We start from the raw sequence: 16,924 nt of genomic DNA on the forward strand, positions 1-16,924 counted from the left end.
TTGTAAAAAAAATTTTTATTAAGTATAGTTTCATATTTAAAAGAACTTCCAACCTTACAAATGATAGGATCTTTAGTATACATAATTTATTCTTAAAATATACAAGTTATATATTGACTTCAGAAACTCAGTCTCCAAAATATTCAATAAAAATGTCCGGATGACACTTATAGAACTGACCTAGCATTTTTTTCTTCTCTTTGGCAGACAGTTTTGAATCTTCATCAATAGTTTTTAGTAAATTCAACAGCTCATCTTTGGTTGTCTTCTGTGTAGTGTCAGAATAGTCACTTTGATCCATTCTCTGGCAATAAATATATCCTTAAAGTTTAAGAGTAAAATATTTAATGAATCAATTTCTGACTTAACTAAGAAAATCAAGCAATATTTTTATTTTTATGTTTTTCCTCTCCATTTCATAAAATGCACTGAAGATGTTAAGCACTGCCAACTTTCTAACCCTGGTCAAGTTGCTTTTTGACACAGGAGGTTCTCTGCTAAGTCTGGATAACTTTGAAGAGTTTAGGCTGAAATTAAAGTGCAACTACTTAGAGCAACTTTAAAATAAACACTAGGAATTTATGTTTGGAAGACCATGAAAATAATATTTCTCAGGTTACCTGTGTCTCTGGTTGGATCTCTTCCGTTCTGTATGGCCATGAGCTTAACACTAACAATTTTATGTAGAGTTCCGGGAATCTTAAGAAAAAGAAGGGACATGACACATTGTTCAAATGCATTTTAATCTAGTGATCTATTTCATAAGCTCAATGTAATTACTTTCAGAGTTTTACCTTAAATACATCTTTTTGATGATCAATTAAAAAGAGTACTAGAAGATCAGTTTTGCCTTTGGATACATTTTTATTGTCAATGATAGCTTTTGAGAATATCCTTTTCACAGCCATTCGGTTGTCGCTCTATAAAACAAAACAAAACATACCTTGCAGTATACATTTAAAAGAAAAAGTTTAATATAAAAGGGGGTAATATTAATAGTTATTCATTATCCATTTCAGCATATTTTGATGCCAAAGATGGAATTATCTGACATATTGGTCCTATAAATATTAAGGATACTGAATACAATTAAAATTCAGACAAAAGACTTACTTCTTCCTGTAATTTAAATTCCGAAGGATGTGCTGCAACAGCCATGAAATACAGCAGTCTTCTAAATTCTTCTCTCTTTTGAGACTCCAAAAGCTTTAGAAAGAGCTGAGTAGCTTCTAATGCTATTTCAGTCTTCCCATTCACTTTAGCCAAAAAGAAAAAATTGATTTTAAATTCTAACCAACATGACTATATTAAAGGGAATAAAATTCAAGTTAGAGCTTAAGCTAAATAGAAAATGTATTCAAAAATATTTCCAAAAGCAAAAACAAAAGAAAACTAGGAATTACAATGAATGACCACTATCATAAAAGCAGTCTGTTTCTCAAATTGGTAACTAATACCCTGAAGCCCTTGTAATGTAATATTTTTTTTACCTTAAATCTCATCCTTGGCTTTGTAGATAAAGTCCCAGCCTATGTTTTTCATTAATTCAATATGTTTTAGGGTACACTGTGTGTCATATATCCTGAAAATACCTCTAACTGAGGAAAAATAGAGGTTTTCTGAAACCTCCAATTTGTTTTCAATAAACCAAGTGGAACAGTCTGGCTCATTGGTAGAAGGACAGAACTTAGGATGTGCCATTTTGAAGAGCCTGAAGGGGGAGTGGCAGTGGTGCTAGTAATGCTTTCCAATGAAGAGAACTGCTACTCTATGCTTAAGCTTCCAGTGAATGAGAGCAGCATTCTCCTGTGGCAACCAGGAGTTTCTGCATAATTTTAGAGCTTGGTAAAGCCTCTTTCCAAAGCTCTAGAAGTCTTTGGAATAAACATACTTTCTATGGATTAATCCAGATGCACTTCCAGCTTGAAGTGGTAATATTTTGGTTAACTTTGAGGACAATTAACTTTTTCCTGTTTCCCTCAAAAGACAAATTCTAGTATCTAGTATGATCTTACTCACCCAAGAGTTCTGCAATTCCATTATGAACATCAGATAAGTGACTTAACAGAGGTTCCCTAGTACTGTAGTATTTGCCAAGGGCATCAAACAGAAGTTCTTTTACTAAGTCTGTTCTATCTGGTTGCTCAGGAAAGTTTCTGCTTATGTCCACCACCATCTGGTCTGGAAGATATTCCAAGCAGTCAATTGCTGCAGAAAGCCACTCATCTTCCCTATTTGGAAAAAAAGGGATTATTTAATAAAGCAAAGAATAACAAATATACACATAGTACGTAACTTACTAACCATTTCAAGTTTGCCAGCAGGGTAAATTTCTACAAATTTTAAGATATATGCCATTCTTTTAAACATATTGTTAGATCACATATCATAGATAAAAATTTCAGCTTAATAAATGTTTATATACATATGTATATATAAATAAGCAAAAACAGAAGCAATTCACTATTATAACGCAGAAAAGGATATAAAACTCCAAACTCTACTATTTTAATTTACAATGGAGACTCAGAAAATCTAAGTTACTTGCTCAGGATCCCAGCCAGACAAGATTTCTGATCTAATTCCTAGACCACTATTTTTCCAATATTACAATGTTGCTTATTCAGAGATCTGTGTATGATCTACCAACTCTTACTTTGGCAAGGAAAGAAGAGAGGAAGATAAAAGTTTCAAAATAAGTAAATATTAATTACCATTTCTAGTAAAATATCAGCTAGGAAGCTTCAGAAAAATGTTACATTTCAAGAAATAAAATAGCTAACTTTTACTATGCAATTTCTTAATTTATATAGTTAAAAAACCAGTCTTGGACTTCACTACCATAGAATCAAGACAACTAACTTTGCCATGACCCAGGTGTATGTTCTCTTGGGCAGGTTACTTTACTTCACTAGGTATCAGCTCCATCAAGTGTAAAAGATGCAGTTGGATGATTTTAAAGGTCATTTCTAATACAAAATCTGAATACATATCATAGAACTAAGATAATTATAAAATGTTTTCATGTGTTGTTTTAGGTTGTAGAGATGTAATTTAAATTCTTATAGAATAATAAATTACTAACTTATATGCAGAGTTCAATAAACTAGTATGTTGGGGTTCTTTTTTATCATAATGTTTTATGCTACCTTTTGACATTCAATTGTTTACTAGTTCATTAAAATGTAGAACTGGTAAAGTGCTAAAAATGTTAAGTTGTATTCCTTTTAAACATTTCCACCTCCCTAACTGGACTGGAATGCTATCTGCTAAGGCAAAATAATTAAAAATTAAATAATCTAGAAAATATAAGAACTTATTTTAACCTTTAATAATTTTACTTAGGAGAAGAGCTTCAGAGTTTTGAGGAGTATAAAACTCTTTCTTAAGAAAAAAAATTTATAATTCCCTTAGCACTTGAAATTAAGCCTTAAGAGTTATATTCAGGAAATGGCAGTCACAGGTGAGAGTGAGAATTACTTACACTATATTTCTCTTTGAATGGTTTGATTTTGTGTATTATGTACTTCTTTAATAAATCTAATTAAGTTAAAAAATTCATATTTAACAGACATTCCAGAGGAGCATAAAAGTATATGTAGTCAAATAATTCTAAGAATCATCAAATCTGTTCCAGGTCCAGTTGAGAAACCTTTTAACAAGGATAAAATAATGGAACACAATCATTTTCTTCACTCGATGAGCAAGTAAGTTACATGAATGTAATGAATATTAATAAAAATGACTATGAAAAAGGATGAAATTTAAATCTCTTGTTCTAACTTTGACTATGTTAATTTTGTCTTTTAACAAGGATAAAATAATGGAACACAATCATTTTCTTCACTAGATGAGCAAGTAAATTACATGAATGTAATGAATATTAATAAAAATGACTATGAGAAAGGGTGAAATTTAAATCTCTTGTTCTAACTTTGACTATGTTAATTTTGTCTTTACTTTCTCATGATAACACCAACTGACAATGCTTATCTGATCCTACGGAGAGATTCAAAAGATTATTTTAAAACCATTATCTATAATCTACCTACAAACATACTCAAGTTATTTCATGTATTTCCACATACTGAGAGTCACTATAAGCCTTGAGAATCCCTCGATCCAGATAGCTACTGTTGAAGATCAAGTCAGGCTGCCTCTTGGGTTGAGGAATGTCAGGTACAACCTCTTGCTGTTTGAGTAAGGAGTCTAGAAGTGGAAGGTCGACAAGTTGTAGTAGTCGCCCAATTGTTTCCTCTTGCCATACTTCATTAATAACTACAGGAAAAACGACAAGGTGAAAAGTAACAATTAATAGTCACTAAATGCTCACCACAATATTTGTCTAGGCAGGTCTAAGCCCATAAGTTTGTGGGAAAAAGAAAAAGAAGTTAACCTTATGAAGTGCTTTCTTATAACAAAGTAGAACAATTCAAGATTTGTTTAATGTGTAGGAGAATAGACTTTGGACAACAGGAATTCTTTTCATTCTTTGTCCTGTAAAAGCAATCTGTCAGAGATAAGAGATCAAGTCATATAACATGATAATAAGGACTTTGGAAGAAAAAATGACTCATTCAATTTTAAAAAGTGGTTTGAAACCACCGGCTGCAGATTATTCCACTCAGGGTTTCCACAACTGGGATGGGGGAGGGAGGGCGGAAATCAAAGTCTAATTAAACTACATTCCATTGCCACAGACAAGGAAAAACATAAGAATTCTGTTAATGTTCTAGTGTAATTTTCAGATTTTTATTTAACCTAATGAAATCCTAGGGAAGAAACATCTGAAAGCATATTTTAAATAAACAAAATCCTGCATGCAAAACATTTCAGATTCAAACATCTGCCAACTAATAGGACAAAAGTCAGTGTTCAAGAATTGCAACACTGATTTATTTGTTAAAGATAACAGACTTCTGTTAAAACTTAATATAAACAGCTTTAATACATAGTGCGCTCTTTCTTTGAGCACTGAATATTTAAATTCTAAGAAAGGTCAAGACAGAAAAATTTTAAATAACTTTATAAGTTACACTTCTATTTCATACCTCATATCATCTTTCACTTACCTTTTGGAGACAAGGTTGCAGAGATATTTACATGAGGGGTGTTAGCTGGCTTTAAACTCAGATTTTTCCACAGATCCTCTAAACTTGTTGATTTGATATCAGGTGACTTAAATAATGCATCTGTATACCTAAAATAAATTTATTTCATATATTAACATTTATTAAACCCATAGAAATATTTTAGTATTTGAAAACTAGAATTTCAAGGCAGTTTATATATTTCAGAGAAAAAAAACCCACAACAAATGCAAATTTTAAGAGTGGAATAAAATACAAAAAAAAAACCACTTTCTTTCTCAAGCCTAAATATATATATATACTCTAAATTCTCCTTTGAACAGTTATATAAAGTAATTAAATGACTGAAATTTTAGTTCCAATTTTAAAACATAATCAAACATAATTCATTATGCTTATTGTTTTTAATCAGTTAATTTCATTTCTAGCATACTCTTTGGTGGACAGTGCTCATCATTTTCCAAATACAGATCTACAATCCTTTACCTGAAATTCTGAAATCCAAAGAGTTTTGAAAACTCAAACGTTTATTCAGAACTCATATGGTGACAAAACTTGTCCTGAGACTATCACAGCCTTCATTAATCCCAGTTAATATAAATATGCTTTTGTGTAGCAAAGAGATATTAATGTGTTTGATTATCAGATATTGTCACATATCCCTTTACGGATGTTACATAATATGTATGAGCAAAATTACTTTTCTAAAATCTCCAAAGTTTCCAATTCCTAACCACATCTCGTTCCAAGGATAAAGCATGTGGACCTACATGTGAAAAGTGTTAACCATGCCCTAGCTCATCCTCATATTTCATTCCTATATAGAGAGGTCTGCAGGTACATTATTTAAGTTATCTGATATCAAATCAGCAAGTTTAGAGGATCTGTGGAAAAATGTGAGTTTAAAGCCTGCTAGATACAGTTATTTTTGTTTGTTTTTGTTTTAGTTTTTTTCTTTAGATACAGAGTCTGAGAGAGTTAAAAAAAATACTTCAAAGTCAATACACTAAAACTCTGACTTATAAGAGCTTCCATTACACTGTCACCTCTGCAGTTTAGCTGGGGGAGAATAAAGAGAAAAACGTAAAGTTGTTTTATTTCAGGACAAATAACTAAGTTCGTTATATACTCATCACCCACATTCATTTCAATCACTGGGTTCTGCGATTCTTTCTTCCCAGTCTTCTTTAAATGATCCCTTCTCCCCAACTGCTGCTTAGTTCAGTCCTCCTCTTCTGCAGACTGCAATATTATAATAAGCTCCTAAGTAGAAGTAGCTCTCCCCACTAGACTGTCCATACAGCTACGAGGATGACCTTTCTACAACACAATCTATCACGCTTAAAACTTTCTGTGGTCTAACCAACACCTGTATGATCAAGTCTATAACCTCTAAAATGTCATATGAAGCCCTGTGCACCCCAGCTCCCACCTGTCTTTCACACCTCACATCTCTCACTTTCTGGATTCTACTACTCTCTGGATTTCTCCCTGCCTGCCTTTGCTTCTCTGTATTTTCACACCACTTTGTATATAATCATTTTTTTACACTATAACTTTTTTTTACACTATAAATATAACTTGAAGAAGAAAAAAAGTGTGTTTATTGTTTCTGCTAAATATAATGAACAAACAAGAATTCTAGGAGATACCCAATAAACTTAACTTTATCTCCAATAAAGTTCACTGTACTGTCTCAAATTTACCCACTGATCTGGATTGTAGCCTAATTTACTGTTTAGAAAGTAAAATAAAGCCAGTCAACAACTCATTAATAGGGGAAAAAAAAAAAAAGTAGACAGAATTCCTGCCAATATCCCCAAGTTAGTCTAACATTGTACACTAACCTGGAAGGTGAATACAGTTTGTTCTCTTTGCCTATTTGACTGTCTTGGTTAGGTATCGTTGTTGTGAACCTATAAAGGCTGCAACTACTATCTTCAAATGTAGGTTTTTTGTCTTTTCCAAAGACTTTGGTTGGAACTGCTTCAAATACTTTGTAGTCCATAAGTGCTTGACATACTTTCACCACTTTGGCCCGAGGAATATCTACATCACCAAAATACTTATTCTGAATTAGATGAGAAAAAATGACATCCACAGCTTCAGAACCAATGAAGCAGTCATTGTGTCGTTTTAAATGGTGCCTTCGTCTTTTCACTTCCACTTGTGTTTGAAGGGTGTTTATAATGCTGCTCCATATATATGTGGCTCCAAATGGCTTCTGGGCCACAATGAAACCTGGAAAGGGAAAAACTAGCAGAGTAACCAGGATTTAGTACTTTGTTCATCTGTAATAAGGTCAAAGCAATCTTTTTTTTTAAAAAAAAGCAGTTTCTAAAGTTATTAATAAGGACCAATTTTGAGGTGAGTTTATTATTGAAATATTAAATTATTAATAGGAACTCATTTTAAAATGCAGTGCTTACTATATGCCAAACACTCTTCTATGTGCTAGGATACAACAGAAATAAAATTAAGTCCCTGTTTAAATGGACTTATACTTTGTGGGAGGATATAGATAATAAATATGTGTTAGGTCAGTGCTAAGAAAAAAAATAAAGCAAAGGGAGAAAACGCTATTTTACATGGGATGTCAGGAAAGACCTCTCTGATAAGGTGATATCTGAGGAGAAACGAGTAAAACAAGGAAGCAAGCTGTGCAGATATCTGGGGACAGGGCAAAGAGAACAGAAAAAGCAAGGCCCTGAGGTGGGTGTGTGCTCTGCTAGGAGGCCAGCACGGCCTGAGTGGAATAAGCAAAACAGAGAACAGGAGGAAGTGAGATAAAAGAGGCAGTGGAAATGGGGCTGGGGATATAAAATGGGGGGCAAATCAAGTAGGACCTCATGGCAGTTACAAGTATGTGCAGGGCACTCTATTAGGTTCTTTAAGGTAAATTATCTAATCTGTGTAGCAGCCCTATTAGGTAGATACCATCTCTGTTTGGGAGATAGAAAACAGATTTACGGAGGTTAAGTGTAATTTCTAAAGATTATATTGTAAGAGGCAGTAATGAGATTTGGTCTCACGGTCTACATAACTTCTAAGCATTTATCAGTCTCATATATATGTATGTATCTGTTCACACACACACACAGAAGTCATATATAAAATGGTTACAGGAATAAACTAATATTTTTTAAGCTTCCTATTATTCAGGCTTATGATTTAAGTATGTTGTAAGCAGGGTAAACTAACGGTTTGGTTCCTGCCCAGTAGGAGCTTGTGACCTATTACAAAGAAATACTGCTGTAAAGAAAGCAAGACTTCAGCCAAACACAAAAGAAGGAAAACAAGCTTTCAAAATTTTCCTATCCTATTTTTCCTCATTGTGATAAATTGATATTTGGCAAAACTGCAAAGGAAGTAAAGGAAAAAACTATCAAAAGGAAAGAAAATGGACCTTAAGGAAACTGACAAAACTGAGACTAGCCAGTCAGCAGCTTGCTGGTTGTCTCTCTTGATTTTACATAAAACACAGAATGGACCCTTTTACGTATTATTATATTTTCAACGTTCTTCTGAAAATTCAGAGGTTCCAATTTTTTAAGCCTCCAGTTTTGTTAAGTATATTACCTTCTTTGTTTTTTTAGGATATTTTAGCAGAGAAACTGAGAAATTCCCACTTCTCTTAAGATAGCCTAAAAAGGAAACACACTTATGCATCAGTACAACACTAAGGAATAAGGGGAATTATAATTAAGGACACTGCTACTTGAAATTAACTTCCTACCTTTTAGATAAAGTAGGATGTGGAAGATGAAAGCATTAGAGAAGTTCCTGAAAGGCATTAAAATTCCACTTAAATTCACTAGAGTCAAATTTTTAGTGGGTCATTGGAAATTCATCTTTGTGTTGAAGTGAATGAGTGCAGTGAATCGCTACACTGTATTCACTTACAGCGTAACTGTTATAAAGCAACTAGCAATTTTAACAACTTTACCATGAAAGTTCCTAACATACATACATACACACACACACACACACACATACATACAGTCCTTTACTGTTTATTTGTATATTTCCAAAACCAAAAGTAGATGGATAATTTACAACCTACCCATTACTGCGTTGTTAATTTCAAATAATCAGCCAGAATTTTTAATGATCAAAATTGAAGATATTTCATAAGCCAGTAGTCAATAAGGAAGGAAGGCATTCTTGCCAGTCTTCCAAATATCAAATGAGCATTTTCAAGAATTATTATTGAGAATTAACTAGATAAATCAAGCTAGAACTATATTTACCACTGGCACAGTATTGAGTCTCTACTGAATAGAGCCAGAATCAGGCCTTTGATGGACTCTCAAAATAAGTCCAGGTCATTCCTGGTGTCCAGCACCCAGGAGTAGCTATACTGTTTTCAGCCACAATGACTAAATAAAAGGAAGGTTAGCAGCTAATACTCTTTTTTAAATTATTTAACTTTTTTATTAGAGAAGTTGTGGGTTTACAGACCACTTAATGCATAAAATACCACCCCACCACCACCACCTTGCATTGGTGTGTAGAACATTTGTTATAATTGATGACAGCACTCTTTTGTAATTGTGCCATTTTTTTAACAGTAGTTACCTGTGTTACAATTGCTGAAAAGATTATTAAAATAGTACTATTAATTATCATCCATAGTTTATATTAGGTATATTAGGTATATTTTCCCCCATATACCACCCTATTATTGTCATATAGTTGTTATAATTCATGAAAGAACATTCTTATACTTGTGCTATTAACTACAGTCCATCAACTACAACAGGTTCACTGTTATACAGTCCTCTGTTTTATTTTTAAATGTTTATTCTTGTAACATATATGACCTAAATCTCTCTTTTAACTATACAAACCTATATAAAATTCAGTGCTCACAATATGTAATTATACTCACAATAATGTGCTACCATCACCTCCATCCACTTCCAAGCTTTACAATCAACCTAAATAGAAATTCTGTACAAATTAAGCATCAACTACTCGTAAATTCCTAAAATACCAAAAAAATTAACTGAGATTTAAGTGAACTTAATGTCTGCACTTTAATCTTTTTTTTCAAATCTTCATTGTATTATTATCTAACATTTGTGACTTCCAATGCAATCGGCTCTGCCTTCTCTCATTTAATCCTGATAAACTTTTCTGTGAAACAGCTAGTAATAATTCTATTTTGAGGAAACTGAAGCTCAGTTAAATAAACTTGCCCTTGGATACATAGCTGTTAAATATATACTAACTTTTCACAGTACTTAAATATTAACATTAAAAGTCAGCTACTAGAACTATACCATGGTATGACTCTGTGATTGTGAAAACCTTGTGGTTCACACTCCCTTTATCCAGTGTATGGACAGATGAGTAGAAAAATGGGGACAAAAACTAAATGAACAATAGGGGGTATGGGGGGATGGGATGTTTTGGGTGTTCTTGTATTTTTATTCTTATTTTTATTATTTTTTTTTTGGAGTAATGAAAATGTTCATAAATTGACTGTGGTGATGAATGCACAACTATATGATGGTACTACTGTGAACAACTAATCATACACTGTGGATGACTGTAGGGTGTGAATATATCTCAACAAAACTGAATTAAAAAAACTTAGCTACTAGAAATTTGTGAACATTAACCAAGCTATTTCTTTTTAATGCAATTTTATTGAGATATATTCATATAACATACAATCCTCCAAAGTGTACAGTTGTTCATTCATCACAATCAATCTTTGAACATTTTCATTACTCCAAAAAATAAAATTAAAATTAAAATTAAAAAGAACACCCAACACATTCCATTCCCCTCCTCCCCCCATTGTTCATTTACTTATTTACTTTTTTTAACACTCATTCATTGTTGTTTTAACTTTATCAAAAAATTAAAAAACAAACAATAAAAAAACATTTCAAACAAAACCAAAAAAAAGGAATAAGTCAAAACAAATAACCTAAAATAACTACATTGCTTCCAACATGTTTAACCAAGCTATTTAAAAACACTTAGCAGTCACTACTCCTAAAATAAGGCAGAATATCATATGAATGTCTGTAATAAATTCTATCTGCAGTTTACAAGGGGTAAGACAGGAAAGGAAGATGGGCAAGATTCAGACCTCAAGAGATGGGATTGCATTTTAAGACTCAGTAAAACAGACTTCTGGACTTAGTGATAATACTAAAGATGAAGCACATAAGTCATAATACTTGGGCTACACATAGGTTAGCATATAAATCCTAAAAGAGAAGGCTGACTCACTTATTAATTTGAGATCAATAAAACAACTGAAGGGGTTGAAGGTGGTAAGAATGAGGGGATATACAGCTTCAATGACATGGAAAAGGTTAATCCTCGCAGGGGAATTAAGAGGTAAAGAATAAGTTGCTGCTGAAATGTGGGAAATCAGGAAGTTTTGCAGGTTGGATAACACTGCATAAAAGATTAAAGAACAGGTTGGAGCAGACCAGGAGGCACCTGTAAACCACATTATGTTTCCAGAGTCCTCCAGGCTTTTTCAGATCCCCTCTGTTCTCTCTGACCATTAATTCCCAATCATTGCATCCTGGGATATTACTCCTCAAGCACAACTACCCACAGACCCAAACCAGCTCATGTTCATACAGATACATTAACACCTAATATTCCTGGACTTCATAAGTGAATGTGCCAAAACCCACACCAGGATAACCTGTTTTGTTTTTTTAATGCTGACTTCACCACATGTACAAAGATTCCCCCATATGCTTGTTGAAAACTTTTTATTTATCAGCATCTAAGACAAAATAAGAGTTGAAATGAATACCAGTAGACTGTGGCCCAGTAAGACAACTTATTTTGATTTCTAAACACAATTCAAGAGCCCAGAAGTACACAATGAATGCTTTGTAAGTCTAGCAATCAGAATTTAAACTTCAGCTTGCCTTCACATATGAGCTAAATAACTTTTTAAAATTCATCACCATCAACATATTGATGCTCCCTTATTTACATCAGAGCAAGTATTCTCTAAAAGCATCATGACCAGATAAACCCGAGTCTAGAGACCAGCTGTGATAATCCTGGATAACAGACTTACCTCTACAGGTCCATTTCTTCTTCTGCTGACACAAGAATTGAAGACTATGATTAAGGTTGGTTTTAGGTCTAAATTGCTGACCCAGCCACACAGCCACAAACGTCCACAAATGGGTAATGGTTAGGCCACTGCTTGCTTGACCAGACATCTGGGCACCATCACCTGGCCAAGTTGACACGTGAACCTAACCATCACACTGTCTTATAGATTGCCTCAACATAGCACAGATTATTCAATGCTTGGTAGTTGTAGATTATTGCCAACAACTAAAAAACATTTTTTAAGAAGCTAACCCAGTCATTCCCAGTGGGCAATTTTATCCCCCACGGGACATTTGGCAATGTCTGGAGACATTTATGGTTGTCACAACTGAGGGATGGAGGGAGTGTTACTGGCATCTACTGGATAGAAACTAGGGTTGCAGCTAAAATCCCATAATGCAGGACAGTCCCACAACTAAGAAAATGTCAGTAATGCTGGGGTTAAGATACCCTGAAATGACTGAATACTGTTTGGACATGGAAACCTAATGCAATAGGCTCAGTGCTATGTGTTGCAAATATGAAGAGTGGGACAAGGGCATAGACTTTGGAGTCTCAGAGACCTGGGTTCCATTCTTGGCTCCATCATTTACTAATAATACAACTCGGGCAAATTGACTAACTATTGCAAAACAGAGCTAATTCCACATCTCTCAGTTCTTGCAAGGATCATATGAGATAATATATGTAAAGTGTCTAGTACAGAGCCCAGCAATTAACAGATATATAACTAAAAATAAAAGGAGAAACTGTCACAGTCTAGAGGAGCCTGAGGAGGCATGACAACTCAACATAATGTGGTATCCTGGATGGAATCCTGGAACAGAAAACAGACATTAGGTAAAAACTAAGGAAATCTAAATCAAGTACGAACTTTAGTTAATAATAATGTATCAATATTGGTTCATTAATTGTGGCAAAAGGTACTATACTAATATGTCAATGAGAGAAACTGGATGCAAGGTATATAGGAACAATGTAACTATTTTTATGACTTTTTTATAAACCTAAATCTGGTCTAAAAGTTTAAAAGTTTATTTAAAAAGGAGGGTTATCTTTTTTCCTTTTCCTTCCTCTGAACTTAGAGATAGTCCCCACCCTCAAGAAGTTTCCCTTTACCTACTCCTACCACCTGGTCGACGTCAAGTTCTGAACTGTATTCAGTCAAACAAAGACAAGGAGATGGGAAGACAAGATATGATACACACAAGATATGATGTAACTCTTCAGCAGGAAATACCAAGTATATCGACCCTAAATCATTTTGGATTTAAGTGAGTTTTATTTAAGAATTATTTTTATATATGACTGATGTTCATAGTCGCATTGTTCACAATTGCCAAGAGATGGAAATAACCTAAATGTCCTACATCAGATGAGTGGATAATCAAAATGTGGTACATACATGTGGTTGGATATTACACAGTGAGAAGGAACAAGGTTGTGAAGCATATGACAACATGGATGAACCATGAGGACATAATGCTGAGTGAAAGGAGTCAGATACAAAAGAAGAGACATTGTATGTTACCACTAATGTGAACTCTGTGAAAAATGTAAAACAAGTGTCTTATATTGTAGAATATAGGGGACCTTGAGATAGATAGCTGTTAGTGAAGGGGGAACATAAATCTAATAAGAACAGATAAGATATTGAGGGCAATCTTAATGACATGGAAATGCTCAGGAATGACTATGGTTTGTTAATTTTCTTGTGGCACGGCAGGAGCATATTGGAAGCAATGAAGTTATTTCAGGATATTTGTTCTTCCAATTCCTTTATTTTGTTTTTGTCTGGAAATTATTTTTTTTTAATCAAGTTTCAAAAAAAATTATTTTTTCAAAAGAGGTTTAAAACATTACTCACAGAATTGTCAAGACAAAGGAAAAGGACTACATCTATTGGCCAGCAAATGAAACCTCAGGAAAACAGGTAAATGTAAAGTGAACTATATTTTGGATTTTAAAATAGAGAAGCTATGAATGAGTGGGAAAAAGCTTCCTATACTTTGAAACCAAGACTGCAACACTTTTAGTGGATATTAATTTTGCTAGTCCAAAGTTTATTTACCCTCCTACTGTTATTAGAGTTGTATGCTGAAGACTGAGATTGCCTCCAAAAAGAAGGCTGCAGGCAGGAAAACCATGTAAAATAAATATCTACTAACAAGAACAATTTTTAAATATGTTAGGAGAAATACCAACAAAGGTAAGCTTTGGCCCCTGCTTTAATTCATGCAGATTAATGAGTAGCATATGGGAAGTACTTTGAGCTCCCTGGAAAAGTGATACCAGGCAAACTCAAAGAATTAGGTTACAGTATAAAGGGATAATAGGATAGCATACCACTTTCTGTTACATGTCTACATTACAAGACTTCAAAGTACTGGCTAAAGGTTAACATACAGACCTTATTTCTTATTTCTTCTACATAAATCAGGTCCCTGGTCTTTATGGCCACTTTAAGGCATGGAAGGGTTACTAATGGGTGGAGAAACAAAGCATAAAACTGTTTGCCAAAGCACACTGAAAAGGTATGGCAAGGAACCAAAAGCCATTTGTTCCCATTACTGTGCAGACTAGGACTGTGACAAGGCAACTAAATGGCAGAAGAGGGATTAACAAATTCTGACAAGTAAGGGCTCCAACTGCAGCAAAAAGTGTGAAAAGTGGGTCTCTCCTTGCCTACTGCAGCTGGTGTGCAGAGGACAGTAGTCTTTTCCTTGGGCTCGAATCTGCTAAACAGCACTTCAACTCTTCAGAGGGTCATCTACTTGAGTTTTGACTACATATTCCTTTACACCATCTAAGAACCTGCTCAGAACTGGTACTTCAGCTGTTAGGGAAGACCAGGTGCCATTTTTTAATTAGGTAAAAGCTGGCAAATTACCTCACCCAGAAAGTGAACCTAAAGAATTCTCAAGACTGTTTCCAAATCTCACTTGAAAAGGTTTTAAATTCCTAAATGCTAAAGTATTACCCTTCACTCCACAATGTCAAACAAGATGAAAATTTGAATTAACTATCATGTGTTATCTGAACCCTTTAAATGGAAAAAAGTAGGGTGAAAATTAGGATCTTTCTTAGAAATTACAAATGAAAAGTGGTTCTTTATCAAAATTTATCATAAGCATTTTTAAGATTAAAAGGAGCATTAATCTAAAGGAACAAGACTAGGGCCGCTGAGACGCATCTTGACCTAAGCTATTTCACTGACCACTGTCACCTTAAGGAAGGAGTCACAGCTTCACTGTCTGGTGTTTTACAAAGAAAGGCTTTTGTCAGATGAGGAGCCAATACCTAGATCATCCCAAATTGCAGCTTCAGAAAGGGGGGAAAGTTTGCAACTGATCTAAAAGAAGAGCCAACCAATATTTAGCTATTACAACAGTCATCTGAGTCAGTTGTATTTACTGAGTTATAGACATGCTAGTATCAGAATTGCAGAACTGATCATCGAATTCCATTCACTTGTTTGCAGTTTGAAGAAACTAACCTCCTAAGTGCCCCCAAACGATCTGATTCAGCTGGTGGCAGAATCTACCAACTACTCTCTTAATGACCATGTAATTATTAAAAGAAAAATCAGAAACTTCTACTCACTGAAATACTGCTTATCTACATCAGAAAGTGTAACTAATAAATACCTTTTGTGCCAAGTTACTGACACCAGAACGTATGTAACAGAGACCGCTTCTCTCTCCCAGGAAGAGTCTGGGGAGACGGACATGAATCCTAAATCCTACCAGTCTGGAGAAGAAAATGGGCAACAGAAGCACTCGGCCCCTGGCCACACTGTAGAGCCAGTGCGTGTGGCTGAGACAGAGGGCAAAGAGCTCTACGAAGTTCAGATATCATCATACTTGTCACCAATAATGATGTGGACCATATGCTGGAGACCTACTCCGAGTGCCCGAAACGTAGCGGGCGCACAGACCAAAGCGCGGTGAAGTTTAAAGTTTGGGTAACTTGGCAAAAGCTGGGCTGGGAGGGCAAATGTGCGACGGGCTGCGGCCACCAGCGGGAATGGAACCCCATCCACCGCAGCAGTGCGGGGTTGCGGAGGCGCCGTGGAGCGGGCTGTTGGGGGCGGGAGCGCCGGCGGTTTTTCCAGAGGAGGTGGGGGAGCAGAGTGGCGCGCGGCTCCCGACCCAGCCCTTTGCGCCGCCTGCCACGAGCGAGGGGCACAGCCCGAATCCCTGCCCCGGTCCTGGAGGGGATCCTCGGCACCTACCGGGAGGCCTCTGCGCGGGGCTGTGGAGAGCCGAGAGGTTCAGCGCGGCCGCCTTTTCCCGCACCGTGGCCATTGCTACGGCTGCTGTGGCTGCCGCCGCCGCTGCAACTACCACCTCCTCACACAGCTGCGCCGCGAAGACAGCTCCCGCTTCTCCACCGCCAGTTAACCGGCCTAGGGCGGGGCTGCCGACGGGCTCCGCCCCGCCCACGGGCAAGCCCATTGAGCCGCCGCGCGCCGCGTGCTGCCCGTCACGTGATCCCCTGGGGTAGCGTGTAGGCGGTGCCCCCGCTGGGTGGTGAGGTGCGTCCCGAGCCTTCAGGCGCACCTCCCGGCCTTCACGACGTGGGCGGGTAGCCAAGTAGAAAGTATTTCACTGTGACCCGCCCAGACTGCGCGCTCGGCTCCCCAGCGGTCCGCGTCCCGCGGCCGCTGATGACCGCCCATCCGCACGGCCCGCTGAGACCACCTGGTTCCAACCACGTCCCAGTGT

At 36.0% G+C, this 16,924-nt stretch overlaps 1 protein-coding gene across 1 annotated transcript; it reads right to left on the minus strand.

Annotated features, from left to right (window-relative positions):
- DEPDC7 (DEP domain containing 7) lies at positions 1-16,560 on the minus strand. Its single transcript, XM_037838814.1, has 9 exons — positions 16,432-16,560; positions 6,938-7,331; positions 5,073-5,200; positions 4,089-4,278; positions 2,020-2,231; positions 1,114-1,256; positions 795-920; positions 621-699; positions 1-321 (listed from the first exon to the last, which is right to left on the minus strand). Exons 1-9 carry the CDS (start codon positions 16,502-16,504, stop codon positions 128-130), a joined length of 1,539 nt encoding a protein of 512 aa, XP_037694742.1. The 5' UTR covers positions 16,505-16,560; the 3' UTR covers positions 1-127.
- Positions 16,561-16,924: the final 364 nt, after the last annotated feature.

Source organism: Choloepus didactylus, chromosome 6 (assembly GCF_015220235.1).
Source record: "Choloepus didactylus isolate mChoDid1 chromosome 6, mChoDid1.pri, whole genome shotgun sequence".
NCBI lineage: Eukaryota > Metazoa > Chordata > Mammalia > Pilosa > Megalonychidae > Choloepus > Choloepus didactylus.